At 45.2% G+C, this 19,263-nt stretch overlaps 1 protein-coding gene across 3 annotated transcripts in view; it reads right to left on the bottom strand.

Annotated features, from left to right (window-relative positions):
• ALDH1A3 (aldehyde dehydrogenase 1 family member A3) overlaps positions 1 to 17,711 on the bottom strand; it is a 36,889-nt gene extending 19,178 nt beyond the window's left edge. Inside the window, exons 1-6 of one of the 3 annotated variants that reach the window (XM_054836367.1) lie at positions 17,568 to 17,711; positions 13,887 to 13,991; positions 8,044 to 8,184; positions 5,638 to 5,767; positions 3,877 to 3,938; positions 1,185 to 1,313 (exon numbers count right to left, since the gene is read on the bottom strand). In XM_054836367.1, coding sequence (XP_054692342.1) covers positions 1,185 to 1,313; positions 3,877 to 3,938; positions 5,638 to 5,767; positions 8,044 to 8,184; positions 13,887 to 13,991; positions 17,568 to 17,660 — 660 coding nt within the window. In that variant the 5' untranslated portion in view covers positions 17,661 to 17,711. The remainder of the gene's footprint in view (positions 1 to 1,184; positions 1,314 to 3,876; positions 3,939 to 5,637; positions 5,768 to 8,043; positions 8,185 to 13,886; positions 13,992 to 17,567) is intronic. The other 2 variants (XM_054836368.1, XM_054836369.1) reach the window with 2 other exon arrangements.
• Between the last annotated feature and the right edge of the window lie 1,552 nt (positions 17,712 to 19,263).

Here is a 19,263-nt window from a genome sequence, read left to right as displayed (position 1 = left end):
AAAAGTTTAACTTATTCTTCTGAAAAACTGCAAAGAATTTAGCTAATTTTGGCTGGAGAAAGGAGTATCTTCAAATAAAGTTATTCTGCTCTAATTACACTTCTGCCTTGAAGGACAAGTGTGGGAAACAGGCAGCTTAGAATTTCAGTTCGAAAAATTAATTTCACTAGAATGGAATGTTTTTTGGGGGAAACGGTATGCCTGTGTTTGGGGAGCTGTATGTCAGAGTGAAAAAACCAGTGCTGTGGCAGGGCTAACTAGAAGTCTTGACAATTGGACCCTCTGATGACTCATCTTGTGTAATCTTATTAAGTCACTAATTGCAGAAGATACTTAATGGTAGTATTTTTGCACTGCCTTTCCTGACGGAGGAGCCCTAAGTATCAATTATTAACGTATCCTTCTATTTTCTCCCAGACTAAGCCAAGAACAGACAAAATCAGCACTATCATTTGACTGAGCCTAACAAACAGACTTTTCCAGCTGAAAGGCAAGAGCATATCTACCACCCTTTTAGTTTTCCTTACAATTAATCACATACGTAGACATTAGGAAGCTGATGTACTGACCAGTGTTGGAAGGTACTGTGCACCACCTCAGTATGATTAATACATCTGAGGGCAGCTGAGATCCTACCTGACAAGCCCTAAACCAACATTTGGAAATCCCGACCTATGATCTTCCCTTTATGTCAGTATCGAGTTGGCTTTACAGGCCAGACATAGCTAAAGTGTTGTACGAACCACAGAAATTATGAAGAATTGTTTGCCATGGCACTCTGTCTTCGTTGAATTATCCCACTTAAAAATGGTGCAAAGACAACACTGCTGTCTAATCACACTGGTTTTTTGTCCTATTGTCTAATAAAACTGAGCAGTAGTCTTTCCCTCATTTGGGAGATGGGAAGATAAGGCAGAGGAATAAAAGCATCATTTTTTCTCTTTGCAGCTTCCTGAGAAAAGAGAAAAACCTACAGGTTTTGTGATCTTTGCTACCTGCCAGCTGGCCACTGCCAGTCATGAAGGCCTTTGAAAGAAAAGACTGAACACAGAGGTTGTTCTCACTTTCCTCTGTGAGGCTTTAACATCTTTAAAACGTAAAAACCTACACAGCAAATTCAAGATACCGTCTTGCTTATGACCTTAAAAGAACAGTACCTAGATAGGATGTTCAGATTTCCTTACCTCCTTGATCAGCGAGCCAATATACAGTGACGTAAGAGGAGTTTGTTCAGCTGGTTTAATAACTAAAGTGTTTCCACAGCACAGCGCTGGTGCCATCTTCCAAACCAGCATTAGCAACGGGAAGTTCCACTGTGAGAACACAAGGCTGGTCAGATCAGGCCGGCACAGTCACCCACTCACTTCCACGCAGCATTTTCCCCACCTTCACACAGCCCGGTAAGAAAAAAGCAACTGGGAGGACAGCCACAAAGAGAAGTAGCTGCTTACAATACTGTGTTTGCTTGGACTACAGAGTATAACTTCCTTGATTTCCCGCTGAGATCCCAAATATTGCTGGCTGTCCTCAAGCTAATCCTTGTGAGTTGGACAAATCTCTGCATGATATGATCTCATTCTTTACAGGACTTTGATCACACTTTGTATAGGATTTTGGCTGTTCACAGAAGTCATGTCAGAGGCAGTGTTCTGATACATCACTCTTGTACAACATCCTTATGTGGGGGAATGACAAGCAATTGCTTATTGAAAAAACTCATTTTTCTGTCTTAGGTATTGGCTGAGTAGTTAGAAGTTATACAATATCATTTGATTGCAGGTTTATAACTAGGAAACTGCAATGGGTTGTTCAGTCATGGGAATCCAGGGGAGGTCTTACACTCCCTTCAAATTGTAAATTGCTCCTTTCCAATTAGTTTTCTTATTTGGAATTAGGAACCAGTCCACATCAGTTTCCTCTTTGCTAATCTCTTTCACGGTCATGTGTATTTGTAGATCTTGGAGCCTAAGCAAGAATTGGAAAATCTAGCTCACACTGAATCTCAGGAAGGTCATTTGGCAGCAGAAAGGATTTCTTCATTAAAAATAATTAATGTTGCTTTAGGGATGATGGAAGCAGGCCAACAGTAAGGGGACTTCTTGTCAAAACTCGAGCCAAGGGCCTTCAGCTATCGACAAAGAAGCCAAATATGTTAGGAATCCACAAATTCACACTTACAAATAAATTAGCAGCGTAGCTTTTAAGAGATGAGTTCTGTTCTAATCCAGCAGCCCTAAGACAAAGCAGAATGCACTCTAATGCACTATTCTTCAACTTGCCTCTTCCTCTTTCCCAGACCTGTTTCATTTCAGTGATCTTCTCCAATGGCCACATCCCATGATTTGCCCATTTGTCTTTCTCTCCTAAGCCTTCTTGAAGGCCTGAGTTTGCAGCTTGAGGCATCCACACTTACACTACTTTTCTACACTTTCAGAGCATCACATAACTCCATCAGGAGCTTTCCGTTGCAGAATGGCTAGTGAAAATAACAGTAAAGGACTCCAGGGCTGCCTCATGATATCCCCTTGGGATAAAGGTCAGTCATATGCTGCACTTTCTAGAAAATTCCTTTGCTAAGAACATTGGTTTAAATATAGTCAACTCACAGGAAAAAGGGAGGATTGTTAATTGGTCTAGGAAGACACATGCAGAATAGTGACAGAATCTCTTTGAATCAAGTAGGAATATACAAATCCACAGACTGTTGGTGTTAGAGATCAAACTGGGGAAAAGAAATTGGAGGGGATTTGTTCTAAGTGAACTGAAGACAGATGTGGTTTGTTGACTCCAATCATCCTTTTTACAAACATAGTGTTGAACCTGAGTCAAATTTGGTTCTGTACTTTGTATTGTATTTATTGCTGATGTAAGGTCAACCTGAAATACTAGAAGTCTCACTACTCCCCTTTATAGTGGCCCTCCAAAGCATCCTACATGTAGGCTTTTAAAGAAATAGTTTCCAAGAGCATTGCTGAGTGCCAAAAGTGGCTGAAGTGTGACAGGAAGATACCTTTTAATTGGTGATCAGTGTGAGGAATCTGATGGTTTGGTCTTAAGTCACAAATTCTAGTTGCTCACAAGCAGTTACATTACTTTGTGAACTGATGTCTTTGGGAACTGGTCCAGACCTGGTATTCCCAGGGTCCAGCAAATCCAATACCCCATTCTTTCACTATCTCACATAACCTTATCCCAAAGGTAAAAATCTTCCATGGACTCTTATTGATCCAACTATGCAAACAGAGAATCTTGGCACACCACCATTTGCCTCATGGCCTGTAGGATACCACATTCAAAGCATTTTACAACCAGATAGGAACAACCTATGTCTCCCATGTAGCTGTAAACTCTTCCTGACTGTCTGTTTAAACAGAGCAAGCAACACACACTAAAACTGGAGGTATTCCAAGAACTAGCTACACTGTCCCCTCCGCAGAGAATGAGACCTCAAGGAAAAGAAAACTCTATTCAGTGAGATTTAATCACAGAAAGCTCAGAGAACAGCCAGGGGTTATTAATAGTGGATATGATTTAAAACTCAAAACTGTGCATCAGCACTAGGCAGCAAAAAGATGGTTGTCCCAGCAGTGGAAGAGTCAGAGAGCTCTGGCTGGTCTCTGGTGACTGGTGTCAGCCTCAGAGAGGAACAGAGCATCTGATTAGGAGACCCACCCTTCCACTGCAGAGGACTTTGTGTTGCCAAGAGCAATTGGCATGGGGGTAAACCAAGAAACTACATCAGGCAACTGAGATGGGAGTTCCCTGCAGAACAGCTGTACTTAACTAGGAAGCAAATGGCTGCAGCGTAAGATGGGGAGTGCACGTGTACTTCTTCCAGTTCTAAGGGAGATGCAGGGCACCATCACTGCTACTTACTGGAGTTATAGCTCCACAGACACCCATCGGTTCATGCCTGGTGAAACAGACAAAATTTTCATCTGCAAGACAAAAGAATAGAGAAACGTAAAACAGTCAAAATCCTTGCTTCTACAGAGAGTAAGATGGCTGCACACTAACAAGTTGGGGACAGAATTAAAACCATATTAGACAAAGAACTCTATATCTGTGCTTAACTCATACCTCTGGGACACTCCAGGTGTATGAAGATCTGTTTGAGAGTAAGTCTTGTGTTAGCGCAAAACCCAAACACTGCTCACATTCACACTGGACCCTTTCAAAACCAGGGGTTCAATTCCTTCTGCAGTCTCCCTGTGTTGAGGCTAAGGTGGAGGATAACTCCCTACCACACTGAAGAGCAAGTAGAAATTTCATTCAGATCGCGTCTCACTGAAAGAAGCAAGGCACTTGTTTCCCTGAGGGGGAGAGTTTTTAAACCTATTTTGTACAGGAATCATATTCAGTGTTACAGGAATTACTCTTTTGGTAAGAAATCACAAAAAGATGAAACTCCGGGAGTAAAGTAATACCATTCATCTTAAAATATTGCTATTACTCTTTTAAAGAGAAAGCAGGAGGAGGTTTTACTTACAAATTCATTCTTGCTGAAAACCTACTTTCATTGGGAAGATCTGACAAAAGACATGAACGTTTCTAATTACAGTTTTTTGAAATGATCTCAAATCAGGACCAACAAGCAGTGTCCAGGCAAGCAAAGCTTCCCGTTACTCTGAATGAGAGTGACAGAACTCAGTTTATGTGACTGACATCACTCCCTTTGCTGACTGCACAGGTTGAACTAATTCAGCCCTTCAGAGCCCTTCCTCTGGTGACTAATTTTTGCCTGCAGTGCCTGTCCTTCACACAGCCTCAGTGATCACCCACCCACATGCAGGGTCGAAACAGCCTGATTTTGAAAATACACCGTGTTGCTCATCATGTCACATGAACATCCACTGTCATAACTTGTTCTCCCCAAAACCATATTTGAACTTATATAGCTGAGCCCAAGTGTTCTCTCTGTCCCTGCCACAACAGTGCAGCGTGACCGCTCTGGCATTGAAGCCTAGGAAACATTTTGAAAAACCTTTTTCAAGTGTCATAAAACTTGACAGAGTCCCTCCAACAGCTCAGTGCTTTGGGTCCTGAGAGGAGTCAACATCTCAGACCTTCTCTTTGATAAAAGTTAAAAAAAAGCACTACATGATCTCTCCAAATATTTGTGAGCTGGCACTATCAGGGGTGTAGGAATGTCAGTGAGGTGGGAGGCACTGGTGGATTCCACATCAGCCCTCTGCCCCATGCCTGTGGCATCTAGGACAGCACAAGCTCTGCTGCCTTCAAAGAATTCTCCCTAGAAACCTCTGTCCTTTCACTCTCTGGCACCTTAATTAATTTCAGTGATACTTAATGAATAAACTCCCCTATAATGTATGGAGTTTTTTCTTTAAAAATTAGTCTAATTTAAAACCAGAAAGATTTCTCTGTTAAAAAAGCAACAAAATAGCCCATCCATTATTTTCCAGAGATCTACCCAGGCATTCACATTGTTCTCCCACTAGTTTAAATCTTGAAACACATCTAATGAAAATGCATCCTGAGAGAGAAAGGAAATGCAGGTTATTTTTGCACGTTGTCAGAAGCTCACCTGTCCATGCATCTCCCTCCCAGCAGGCCTCCTTTCTGCCCCCTCAAGGCTGATCCCATCCCAGCTTTGAAACTGGGTCTGGAGGAACTTACCCACTGGGATAGTTCTGCCCTGAATTTTATCAGCCCATCCAGCATAATACCGGAGTGTTTTTATACAGCCTTCCAGGTCAATGAAATAAGCCTGCAGAAAAGGTTTTCCTGTGTCCATTGTTTCCAGAGTCTGAAAAAAACAAATTGCACACACTGTCAGACAAGTCAATGTTATGGGGGTTTTTTTTCTTAATACTTCTAGAGAAACTCCTTCTCAATTTTATTTTGCCTTGTGCTGCAGACACGGGCTTTCCTTCTCTCCCTTTATATTTAAGGAACAAGCTCATTAATGTAAATAAGGTAGAAGGGAGACTAGACCTAATAGCCCCAATGCATACAGAAGTTGCTTTGTTCAGTGATTGCAATGAAAGCGCATCTTCTGAGAGCCCCCAGAAGGTGGCTGTGGGTGGGATACAGGGCCGCAGGCTGGGGCACTGGTCAGAAATTACATGTGTCATAACTTCACCATAACTGACCCTTCGACACAGATGTTCTGGATTCCAGATGGTGTCACTGAAATCAGTCAGATGCATTTTCCTTTTATTTGGAACGCTATTTTTTCTACTTCATAGACCTAAAACCAACCTCTGAAAAGCCTCTTTTGTCCACAGGATGATAGAAAACACTTTTTTTTTTTTTTTTTTTTTTTACAGAGTTCTGACAAAGTAACCTTTGGGCTCAGATCTGTGCTGAGACTAAGGCAAGAGAGAAGCTGCTTCACTAAAGCTGCACTGATGCTGAGCTGCTCTAAATGAAGTTCAGTCTCGGCCTGTGTCCTCCACACTGTTCTGGACATTAGCTCAGTGAATGCTTTGTTCTCTACTCAGGTCATTAAATTGGATATTGGCGCAAATGGCCAGCACATCCATAAAGGAAGTGCTATCCCTTGGTAGATTGAAACATCTTTGTTTACATATGAAGTCATACCCTGTCATCTTCCACAGACGTTAGGGTCCAAACAGCACTTGAACAGACATTCCCCTTGGAATGACTAGGATTGTTATCCACTCTGTCTGCTAAAGCAACTGATTTTTATAAGTCATTGCTTAGCATGCAGCCAAGGCAGCCATGGCTGGTTTTCTGCAGTGAAAATAACAATGCCAAACAAGCCCTCCCAGATCAGAAGGGCAGCAGAAAGCTTGAAATGAGTGTCCTGGTTTATGGAAAAAGGAAGGTCCTCTGAAGTCACATCAAAAAATGAGCAGAAAAGGAACAGAGTGTACTCACACACACTTTGTATATACTTTTTTTTATTCCCTTTTATTTGCTGGTCTGAACTGCCCTCAGACCTGGATTTTTTGGTTTTGCTCTGCTGAAACTGGAGGCTGTCAGGTAGTTAGAGACACTGTGTTGTGGAAAGAGATCCAGCTCAAAACAGTCATGCAAGTACAGGCTCCTAAGCACATCCCATGAATGTTAAGTCCTACTGACCTCAGTGGGACATGAGCTCAGGAACTTACACATCTAACAGCACTAAGTGTCATAAATGCCATTCCCCTGAAGATAAGCAGAGCCAAAGTGCAGCATTGAACTGGTGAGCACGCAGGCCCAAGCTCTTAGGACTGACAGCAGCTCTAAGTTGAGAGATGCTAGGATTTGTGAGCACCATTTGGAACAATGTCCAAAGCCCACAGAGTCTAAAGGCTTTACCAGCTGCAGCACATTTTAGCTTAGGTCCTACTCCCTTTGTTCTGCACCAGAAGGACTCCTTCAGGATAGGATGGGGAATCATTAGCAATAGTTCTTCAGTGCAGAAGTTCAAGTTAACACAGCTTCATGACTATAAAGAGATTTTCCTGAGCCAGTACATTCAGTAGGGAAAGAAACAGTTCCCACTTACACACATTGTAAATTTTGGATGACATCCAGCAAGAGAAAGATTCTCTTTCCAGCCCCCCATTTTAGGGGAAGCAATTTGCAGAGAAGTCAAACTGGCCTTGCATTTTTGTAATAAAGAAGGACCGAGTCAGTTGTAGTGGTTTGTGGGGGTTTTGTTGTTTGTTGTTTTGGGGTTTTTTGTTTGAATTTTATGTTGGGGTTTTTTGTTTTGTTTTTTAAGATAAGAACTGGAAGGCAGCTATGAACATCGATGACAAACTAAGAAAGAATATGTTTATTGCTTTGAAAATTTAAGTATTAATCTCTGCAATCACTCCAATACCTAGCTAAAGTTTTGGAGAAGTCGACTATTCAGAAGAACTAACAGCCTTCTTCTAAGACCCCTAAAATCATCCTGCAGAATGAGGAAGATAAGCCATGACTCCTGCATGGACTTTTCTGCCCTTCATAAAGGGAAAGGAAAGAAACACAGTAAGTAGATATGGATGCAGCAAAATCAGAGAGTTGGAGCTGAGTTATCAGTCAACTGTTGCTGGTTTATCACCGCTTACCAATCACGGTACTTACTGCCAGGATGACTCTGTCTCGCTCAAGAAGATCAGCCAGCTTGTGCAGAAGTCGTCCTCTGCTTAGGGCATCCATCTGTCTCCATGGAGACCCCCTCTGGAATGCTACCTTCGCTGCTTCCACTGCATTATCCACATCAGGCTAGAGCAGCCACATACACAAGAAAACCTTAGGTTACAAGGAAGGAGCTGGGCAATGGCACAGAAATCCCATCATGCTGCTTCCTAGATGATGGCTGTGGTAGCTAAAACCAAGTTGTGTGACAAAACCATTTCCATTTTACTCCTGGATTTGGACCCAATCCTGCAATAAGTTTTGGGTTTGTCCTGGGCTCATAAACAACCTTGGGGTCAGAGTACCAATAGGGTCTTTCAAGGGCAATTTTATGCAACTGGTTTGTTTATACAATAATCCAAAATCATGCTCCTGCTGATACAGGCTGTAACTGACACTCAGGAAGGATGGAGAAATGAAATCCCAATTCTGTTCCCATTACAGCTTCCCTAAGCGTGACAGGCCATTGGCCTGCATGAATCATCTTCCTCTGATCAAGTGTGGGAAGGAAAGTCCCCCACAAGAGAGATGACAGTTTTATCCAGGGGAACAATCACAACTCAGATCCCACCATTTAGTCCCACCGGAACACACTCTAGTAACAGTTAACACACTAAAAAACCTCTTAGATCCTAGGTCACACTTCTACCAGATGGGAAGGGTTTTGTTGTTCAGTGCTATGACAAAGGCATTTCACCTATACAGACTTGGTGCCACTCTCCCTTCTGTTCTACCGTGCTCCGGACCAAAGCTAATCCTATTTATCCAAGTTACTACTCAGGTGGGCAGCAAATTCCCTCTCTCCCCACACCACCACCCCCAGAGAAGCTTCATGCATTTGCTGTAGCCACAGTATGCCCTGAACTCCTCCCTTCTTCCCACATACATTGATTAAAAAAAGTGAAGCTAAGGGCAGCCTCCTGACCCAATGAAGTCAATGGGAACACTGCCATCAACATCCACAAGGCCAAGGCTGTACCCCAAGCATACATAAAGCTTATTTCACCCTGACTTTGGACAGAATCCTGCTCTACGTAATGTCTGGCACAGCCCGTGCCTCACTTCAGCTGATGGAAAACTTGGAGGGAGGGTTTCAGGCCTTGATTGTTCCTCATAGAACTTGACCAGTTGCTCTCATTTATGTCTTATCTCAAGTCTTGTCTTGATACAATTACAAAAGTAAGCCTCTGCACTGATCCAACAGGGTTTGGCCATTCTCCCCTCATGGAGAAGTGTGCGGTGCTCAACCAAGAAAAATGTTATGGGGGGACATCTTGCCCTCTTACAGCAAAAGTTCATGGAGAAAACAGCAAGTCGTCACCCACTGAAATGGCACCTTACACTAAATCTGGCTCCTTTGCTTTACAAGAAGATTACGCAGCTTTAAAAGAGTCTGACCTATACTACCAGGAAAAGAACCCCACCCTTTCAGAAGGGCACTGATGGGGAAACCATTGGAGGAAACTTGTGATGTTACAAGGGGTTAAGAATGGCTCTGGTCAAGCAAGGGTGCTGGCAAGGCAGAGGTAGCGAACGGCCGCTGTGTGCAGGCAGGCATGTCCTGCCTGGACCCCATCACTCACAGGCTGAAAGGGTCTTCAGAACAGTTCACTCCAGTTGAGTTGAGCTGGATTCAAACTGGCACATCACAAAGGCCAGGAGGCACCACCAGCCACTGCATGCATATGTACTCCCCATCCTGCCTGCTGCAATGAAGACCCAAGCTGAAAGGCAGCAATATTTTATGCGACAAAGTGTGTCAAGTTTAAATAAGTCTTCCCTCAGCAGCAATTAATTAGCTTCTATGACCAGGCTGGGAGCACCAGTGTGCAGAGCATTGGGTCTGCAGCGGCACAGGCCACAACACAGCATGCCCTTGGTACTGAGAGACTTCCCACCACTCTTGCACTCACAGGAACGAGATAGCTGTGCTGGTAGAGGACTTCAGTGCATGCTCAGATCTTCCCCATCTTCTGAACATGGGAGCATCTGAGCCCTGCTGCAGTACCTGCAAATACTAGTTGTCTTCATTCTTGTTGTCTTGGGCACACTGGGTACACGTAGCAGCTTAGAGACTGCAGTCACTATCACACAAGCAAAAAGGCTTTCCCAAAACACCCTCAGGGGTAGCACCACCAAGTGAGATCCTGTGAGCCTGTGTAGCCTCAATAGGCCTGAGATACCAGCAAAAACAAGGAAATTCTTCAGGAAGGCTGAAATGCCATTCTTAATCCATCCTGTTATGACTAGGCATTAGTGGAGTCTGAATGGCATGTTCATTGCAGGCATGTTGCAATAGGTAGGCACAATGCGTGACAAAGAGACTCGTAACTGTCAAGGTGCCAGGGACACGCTGTGGTCTACAAAACCACAAAGAGGAGGAGGAGGACCATGCATCCTGGTGCTCAGTTCTGATATATACAGATTTACTAAGTATTACATAAAAAGCTCCACTAAGAGAATATTAAGATTGCAAAGTCAAGCATTATAGCGTTGGGAAATGCCTGCAAACCTTCATACCCACCCTGAATGTTTGCATTATGATACAACCCCCAGTTACACAACTGCATACCATTTTCCCCTGAACAAACTCACACCATTCTTTGTTCTAAGCTACCTCCTCCACCTTCCTCCTCTACCTCAAGTTCTGCTCATTGCTGCTTTGTTTCTACCCTGCTCCTTCTCTCTCCTGCCTCAGCAGCAGGCTGCAGAGCACAGTGGAGACCATCACTCCACTAGCTCTGTGAGTAGCAAAGACACCTGCAAAAAAAGCCTTGCTCTGCTTCAGGCTCAGTGCGCACAACACTGTTTTGGTTTGGCCGATAAGAAGACATGCCAGGGATGGAGCACATCCAGTGGAGACTGTCCTTCTTCAATTAAATTACTAACTTCTTTGGAAAGGCACTCTTCTGACAGAGGGCACAAGCATGCCACAGTTTCTCAGTTAGAAGATGTTCAGAGCTGACCTGCTCCCATGCAAGTCGTCTGCAAACAGTCTACGTATTGCAATTGCTGTAACTTTTGAACTAAAGTTTCAACCAGCATCTTAACAGCTTCAAGTGTCCAAACCATTACAAGGGCATTGCAAGTATGCTGTAGGGAGTAATACTGCTGCAGTCTCTTACCTTGGCCTGTTGCTGCAGTCTGAAGTGGGAGTGGATGCCTGTGAACAAAACCCTCTTATAACCCTTCAGAGATTCACCTGGGAGAGTGAACTGCTTAGAAATTATCATGGCAGATGCTCCACAGCATCAAGTCTGCTCAACAGTCACAGCTGTGGGCCTGCTGCCCACGCTCTGTGGCAACCAGCTCAGCTGGGCACTCCTTTGAGGAAGGAGCATCTTTCCCTCTGTCTTTGCTGGATGTTAACAAGCTGCTAGAAGAAAAAAGCCTGACTTCAAGTGTTATCCACAGCACCAGAGAAATGGCAATGGTGCAAGTATTTTTGCCTTCACATGGTAACACCAAGTCAGAGTGGAAGTTCTGGGGCTCCACTATTCACTGGGGGGCAGAAGTCTAATGAAGAAAGTTATTTGTTCTCCATTATCAACCCGGCAAACACTTGGCCACTGAGCCCTTATTTGGGAGGCAAAAAGCCTCCAAGCATGCAGTGGAATCATTTGGAATTTTATTTTCAGTGCTTCTTTTTTCCACGCAAGACTTCTTTATCACTCAACTATTCCATCAAGGGCAATTCTGTAACTAAAGAAAAAACAACAAAACCTTTGCTCCTAGCCTCATAAAGCATTGGCCAAGTTTCAGCACCAGACTAAATTGTCATCGCTGAGATATCAGCTGCCAAATTCCCACCCCTCATGTGCAGCCTAAGCTAAGTACACTGTGCCTGGCCAGGGAGGGGTGGGTTTCTGCTCAGGGCTAGGGAAGTGGAGTCCTGCTGCTCCCAGCCTGCTGTGCGAGCAGGCATGGTCAAGCATCACCAGTAGCCAAACAGCTAGTTTGGGATGCTTCTCACCCATGACTAACTAATCCATGTTTAGTCCCACTCAGTCCTTCACAAAAACCTACTTAAAAAAAAATATAATTTTTTCCTCCAAGTGTGATGTAAAGGGATAGAAGAGTACAGAACCTTGACCCTTCTGGAGATGGGAGCAGGTGTTCATCACACAAGCTGCAGATATCTTACATTCTTGCCTGTAATTATTTATGCACTGAGGAGTCAGTCACCTATGCTGAGTATCCACGGGCAGAGGGCTCCACTGACTGGCCCCAAGGAAAGGTTTATAGTGACTCTTCTGCAAGCTAGAAGCTGAAAGCTATCCTTGAATTCAGGCAGGGACAAGTCTCAAGGAGGCAAGCTGCAAAGCTGGCCTTTTAGTTCTACATAAAATTTTTTTTTTAAACCAAGTCATTAAGAAGCAGGCTTGAAATACTCATGTAATGCTCTGTAACTGCTTGAGGACACACTTAGCTCAGGGAACAATAACAACGTCATGGTTTCTGCCTGGCAAGATACAGTTGCATCAGAGTTAGCTTCAACTCTGCTGTTTACATGCCACTGCAGTTAAACACAGTTGTGTCCTACCCAGTTAGTATAAAGAAATAACACATAATGTTTGGTTCTGCCTTAATCTGTAATTGCCCCATGGATGCACAGATCCCCCATGGCAAGAGCTCTTAACAGAGGCTGCTTTAGTGCCATCCAAAAAGAACAGCTACCCCACACACTATTTGCATGCAGGCTGGAGACTTGTATTGCCAAGCAAGTTTGCTCCCCTCTCCAGAAGGGTCAAGGCTCTGTACTCAACACAGTAGAGCACCAGAAAACACATTGTCCCTGCTCAACTAGTATCACTCCTACTAGGAAAGGATCCCCAAGGCAGCTGCCTGGCTGGAAACCAGGCATTGGGCCTCACAAGTGTTAAGACAAGCTTAGATACCAAGAAAAAGATACCACAGTACAAGCAGAAATGCCCACGCTGCCCATCACTTACTGCCCACAGCAATGAGCAGCCAAAGCCCTGGTATAGTAGAGCAGCTGTGAATCACCTTCCCATGAGATACTGCAAAAAGCCAGCTTTCGGGCCAGCTCTTTCCCATAGATCAGGCCAATTGGCCCATACATGAGCTGTTTTGGACACAAAGTGTCACCTCTGATTGTTCCTCACCTCTGACTGTTACCAAATCCAAACAGTTACGTCCCAGGCTAATCTACAGCACACCAAGGCCAGGGATTACTAAAGTTCTTGAGAGATACTAGTTTGGTTTTAACTGAGAGTTGCCACATTTGTGCAGGAGACCAGAACCTGTGATACTAGTCAGAAAAGCAGCTCTACATCTCTAGCAGAAAGTGGGCAGTGTTTGCATGACAGCTTAAATTCCCCCAAACACTCAGGTTATTTTTTGATTGTGTTTAAAAGCGGTGAGTTTCAGTTTAGTGTCTCCAACAGGCAGCCGTGCAGCTTGTGTATAAACCACTCCCAACACAAGGCCCAACTTCTGTCAGGGATGTGCATACATCATTGTTGCTATTTCCTCAGACTGGCTGCTTCCTTCCAGTCCATAACACAAGAGTGATGCTGAATCTCATTCTTCTGACAGAGTTTGGCAGACAATTCCTACCAGGGAAAGTGACTCTGCTGAGTTGGACAGAATTGATCCCACCCACCCCATGTAACTCTTGAACAGCACATCTAGTGTTCCCAGACCTCCAGTTCACAGTCTGGCCAGATGTATGTTGTTGTTAAAAGCCAGCTTTCCTCTGTGTGCTTCCCTACAAATGGGAGTCCCTTGGAAACAGTCTTTTGCACTGCCTTTCCAACAGCACTTACCTTGTCTCCTTCCTCAATGTCACAAATTTTCTCCAGCGTTGAAGGGTTGTAAGTGGGGAACTTCTTTCCACTTGTAGACTCGTGCCATTCATTGTTAATAAATATCTGAAGAAAAACCAAGGGGAGCAGGATGGGGAGGACAAAGAAGAAAAAACTGATGCAGACAATACAAAAAACCACAAGTAGTCCTCAAAGGTCTTGAGGCTCTTCAGTTTCCATTGATGGCAGGGTCAAGCGTGTTCAGTCTCTCTCCCAGGGAGACTGTTTGTGACACAGACAGCATTTATCCAAACCAGAACCTGAGCCAGAGAACAGACGAAAAAGCCTTCGTGCACCCAGTTAGTTTTGAGCAAGAGGAAGACAAGAGGATGGGGCCCACGCAGTATAACACCATAATTCGGCAACAAGAAACAGACAGTTTTTGAAATACATCTCCATGGGAACAGCAAGCACACACCAAGAGAAACTGGTATGGTTGAGGCAAAAGGAGCCCCTTGTTACATGCTACAAATGAAGCGTCAGCGTACAACATCACTTGGTTGTTCATATTCTGCCCTGGGCAGACCTGCCCTCCCCAAGCACGGGCCGGAGGAGGGTAAGTTATACCCCACTGTGGCTTGTCACAGGCTAGATTAAGCCTCCCACGTCACTCAGAGTTGCCTATGACAAGATTTAAGTGTTTCAAAATATTGCATTTCCAGAGCAAGAACAAACAGTCCCAGTGTTGCGTAACTGAAAATGCATTAAATACTAGAGTGTTGTTACTCACTGTAAACAGAACATGAATACCTATATACAATTAATTGATTCAACATGCATCTTATCCACACTGTGATCTAACTTGGCAGTATTATATTTTATAAATATACTTTAAGTAAGATTAGATGAAGTAATCTTTATTAGTAGCCTGTTAGCGGCTGTAAGCTAGTACTTTTACTTGGAAGTCATCCACATTTGCAATCTTGTTTGTGATTCTTTACACACCACCAGGAGATTAATGTTGCATCCCTTACATTTGGAATTCCCACTGCTTTGGGTCATAGTTTTCTTTCCTTGGGCAGCTTTTTTCTTGAAAGGAGTTTCTCCTGACTACTTCTGCAAATATCATCCGAGATGTAACTGTCATAGAAGCTGCACTTTTGGACTCACCTGTTTCAGACAGGCCGAGAAAAAGAAAGTTTTGCCAAAAAAGGTGCTAAGTGAAGTCACAAGAAAAGATAAAGTGTTAGAAATATTAACTTGACACTAATGCTCCCAAGCTACCTCTATTATCCAAGTACTGCATTTTAATTATCTCTTAAGAAAAGAACACATTTTAACTTCAGTTTTCCTTTGGTTCACTAACAAAGAAAGTCATATTTTAAATGTGGAGGATATGACAAGAACTGTAGAATTACAGCATCAGGTATATGCTCACAAACTAAGGACTGTTTTTCCCCTGCATTCAACATTAATTCTGTTAAAGAGTTCGGATGTGAAAGCAATGTTCCTATAAGTAGGAAAAAAGAGAATGACAGGATCAGGCTGTTTAAGTGTAACATATATGCTGGCATCATTCTGGAAATCATACCACATAGCCCAAGTCTTTGGTGCCAGGAGTTGAAATCAAACAGAAGAGTGTATCAGCCATTTATGCTTCATACCCAGGATTTGGGACACAAATTGCGGACAGATCACTTCCATCACACATCCATGACAAGCATTAAGCTGCTCTATAAGTAAGATCTTTGTTGAAAATTTTCCCTCTCCCCTAGCCCTGTAACTGGTAGAACCAAAAATAAAAATCTCTGTTAAGCAGAGGAAAGTGTGCCGTCAGCTGTAAACATCTGGTGAAACTCAAAGCTTGTAGAAAACCCCTTGCAGCTTTATGAAAACTGACTGCTGCTCATTATTTTCTCAGATGCACCGGGAGCATCAGATCAAGTGTCAAATTCACACTTTTAATTAACATTGGTTTCTACTTTTAAGAGACTACCTTGATACCTTTAACGCACAGAGTCTCGGGTAAAAACTCTGGAGAATAAAAACACGCATGTTTTAAAACATATATGGCTGCAGGATCAGATCCCAAAGGAGTATTTAAAAAGTGTTCACAACAATAAAAATAACAAAAACCAGAACATTTGGATGTTTAAGAACTCTAATGGCTGTGTCCATTTTGGACACAGGAAAGAACTGTTTGTGCAGCATTACGCCATTCTGCAATCAGTAGCTGCAGATCCAATTTGCTGCTAAATGACAAGTTTATCTCACAAAGAAAAAGTAGATAAATTTGGGATGTTAAAAATTAAACTAGTCCAGTGATTACTATTAATTGCTAATCTGTTTCAGTATTTCAGATGCGTAATTCAAATCAACACCTCACTGGATAAGCTATCGCTGTTTACTCCTTCTCGCTGCAAGAGAATGAGCTTCAAGTTCCGCTTTTTTTTAAATATTTAATACAGAATTAATACAGAAACATAATAGTAATTAATACACTCTTTCAGGCCCTCCAGCTCTTTCAGTCCAGCCACATACTTCAAGTTACGGCAGTCAAGGCTGCCTAGCAGCATAACCAGTCGGGATATTTTCCCCACTGCGCAAGACAGCGGGTCAGGCTGTTGCAGAACAAAAAGCGACTTGGCTATCACAGAGCTATGGCTGTGTTAGGGAGCAGGGATTTCTGCAGCGGTGCTCAGCTCCGCACCAACACCAGCCTCACTTCTCAAGGACAGAATTATCAAGCCTAGGAGCCTTCAGTTAAGTCTGAGAGGTCAGGAGCAACCATTTGAAGGGAAGCTCGATGGAGAGGAGAGGTGGGGGTTTGTGTGGGCTTGCTGCCTGGCTCCTCATACCACAGAGAGGCTGTGGAGGAGCTCTGTTGGGACAGTGAGCCACCAACAAGACGTGCATGAACACCACTCCTCTTCAGGCGCTGTGGAGTGGCACCAGTCCCGTCACAGAGCCCTTTCCCCAGATCCAGTCCTGCAGGACGCTGGCCCTCCTCCACACTCCCTACATTCACCAGGGCCCAAACCCAGCCCCTGTCACTGACACCCCCCCTCCCATCAGGGCTTCACCACACCACAGAGGAGCTTCACACCAGGTCAAGGACAGTTGAACAAAACCTAGGCAAGCAGCTTCCTCACAGATAAACCCCTTCTCACCTCATCCAAATCCAATTTCACTGAGCAATAACATGATGCTAAAAGCATTTACTGGGTGGGTTTGTGAGAGCTGCACAGGGTGCTTGGGAAGATGGCTGTCAGGGCGACCAGGACAGGCCAGGCCAGCGTGGCACCACAGCCCTCACACAGCAGGCCAGCTGCTGATCTGCACCAGGGCCTGCCACACAGCTAGGGAGAGGTGCCCATGGGCACCTGGGGCAGCACCACAAGTTTAGTGATTTTTTTCCCCCACCTCCTCTTAAAAAAATATTGGGTTCTTAGGCTTTAGAGATGGGGCAACAGCAGCTCCCCTAGAAACACCAGTCACCTGCTCACTCCAGTCACTCAGCCACACTTACACCCCCACAAGCCTACTGTCTAGGGCAGCAGGAGAAATTAAGAAAAAATAAAAGTGACAATGATGGAGAAAATTTTATATTAAAATTAATAACACTCCACCACCAGCCTGACTCCACCAAGCATCAACAACACCACAGCAAAGCCCACTACCCACCTCCCCTCACCAGCTCACCTTGGTGTACTTCACCTCCAGGCTCCGCAGGGGCCGCGGCAGCATCTTCCTGTCAGGCTGCCCATTCTCCACGGCGCCGTTGAGGGCGGCCATGGCCTCGCCGTCGAGCCCGCGCCGCCCTCTGCCGCTGACAACCCGCGGCACCGCCTTAAGAGCGGCGCGCGCCGGGCGCCACCGCCCGCCCCTATTGGCCACCGCCCCGCCCCGCCCCTCGCCCCGCCCCCGCCCTCGCCTCTGCCCGTCCCGTCGGGCAGCCTCGGCCCTCAGGTAACGGGCGGCGCCGCCCCGCCGAGGCACCGCGGTTGCCGGCCGGTCGGGGGGCGCCAGCGGGCTGCGCCGGCCGCCTCAGGGCTCCCCGTGGGGCTTCCCACAGGGCTCCCCTCAGGGCTCCCCTCAGGGCTCCCCACGTGGCTTCCCACAGAGCTCCCCTCAGGGCTCCCCACAGGGGTCCTTGCAGATGTCCCCTCAGGGCTCGCATCAGGGCTCCCCACAGGACCGTGGTGGGAGGACACCCACAGAGCCACAGACCTCTCTGCTCGGAGGTGGCCCATCAGTTGCGGCCTCTCCCCTGGCGAGGGCAGCGGAGCAGGGGGTCCTGTCCCGAGCACCTGGGATTCGGGGAGTAGAGCAGCCACTTTGGCTTCTCCCAACGGATGGCACCAGGGTGGGTGTGGGAGGGCATGCCCTTTGCTGCCTTCTGCCTCTGCGTCCCACCAAAACCTACCCAGAAGTCCATCACAAGAGGATGCCAGCATGGGTCTCCACAGGAACACCCCTGCCCTCCCCAAGCATGGTGTTGGGGAGTGGATTGTCCGGAAGGCTCTCCCCTCACTCCTCATGTTATACCGTCTACTTCCAGCTACAAGGGCCTTTCCCTGCTATTCCTGGTGCTCTGACTTCCTTACCCCAACGTGCTACCTCCTGTCTGTCACTCAGTGCCTCTGCAGAGCCTCCCATGGCTGTTCAGGTAGAGGGGGAAGAAGGGTTACATCAAACGTCTGATGTGCGGCTGACAGCAACTCCTCCACATCCTGTGTGCAGACGTCGGTCTGGGACCAGTTTGACCACCCACCCCAGTTTGACTATCCCAGTCAAAGGACCTCAGCCTGCCGGGGCAGGACCAGACCCTTCAGCTGAAACTTCCTGCAGCAATGAGTAATCAATACACTTGTGTCCCACACAGGCACAGTGTTCATAGTAGCATACTCCAAACATCAAGAAAGATGCTGTCTTTCAAGAAGTCCTAAAGGATATGGAACATGTCTAAAGTGACAGATCTAGGCTCTGCGCCTGAACGAGTTCATTATGTATTGCTTAACTTCATTCTGAATAAAATATGTGTAAGTCTTTGCAGGCTGGGGGCCAGGACACTAGGAGCACCCTTACACCCACACACACATGGAAGATAATACAACATATTTTCCATATAACAAGTGGCAAGACGCCAGAAGTTATCTTACAAAATGTTTCACAGAATCTGTAATCCCCAGCAATAGTCAGCACTTTGCTGTTAGAATGCTTAAAAATACTCAGCGCTTCCAAAGGCAGATAGCCTGTGATATCATAGCAGCATAAGCTTTAGTGCTGATTCAGAAAGGAAAGTACTGTTGATGAATCAAACCCCACTTCCTGCAGCTTGCAGGATATTCTTGGAGGTCCTCTGCCCAGGTGGAAAACTAACTGATGGTGCTTGTTC

Source organism: Grus americana, chromosome 10 (assembly GCF_028858705.1).
Source record: "Grus americana isolate bGruAme1 chromosome 10, bGruAme1.mat, whole genome shotgun sequence".
Taxonomy (NCBI): Eukaryota; Metazoa; Chordata; class Aves; order Gruiformes; family Gruidae; genus Grus; species Grus americana.
This window is presented reverse-complemented; position numbering and strand designations above follow the sequence as displayed.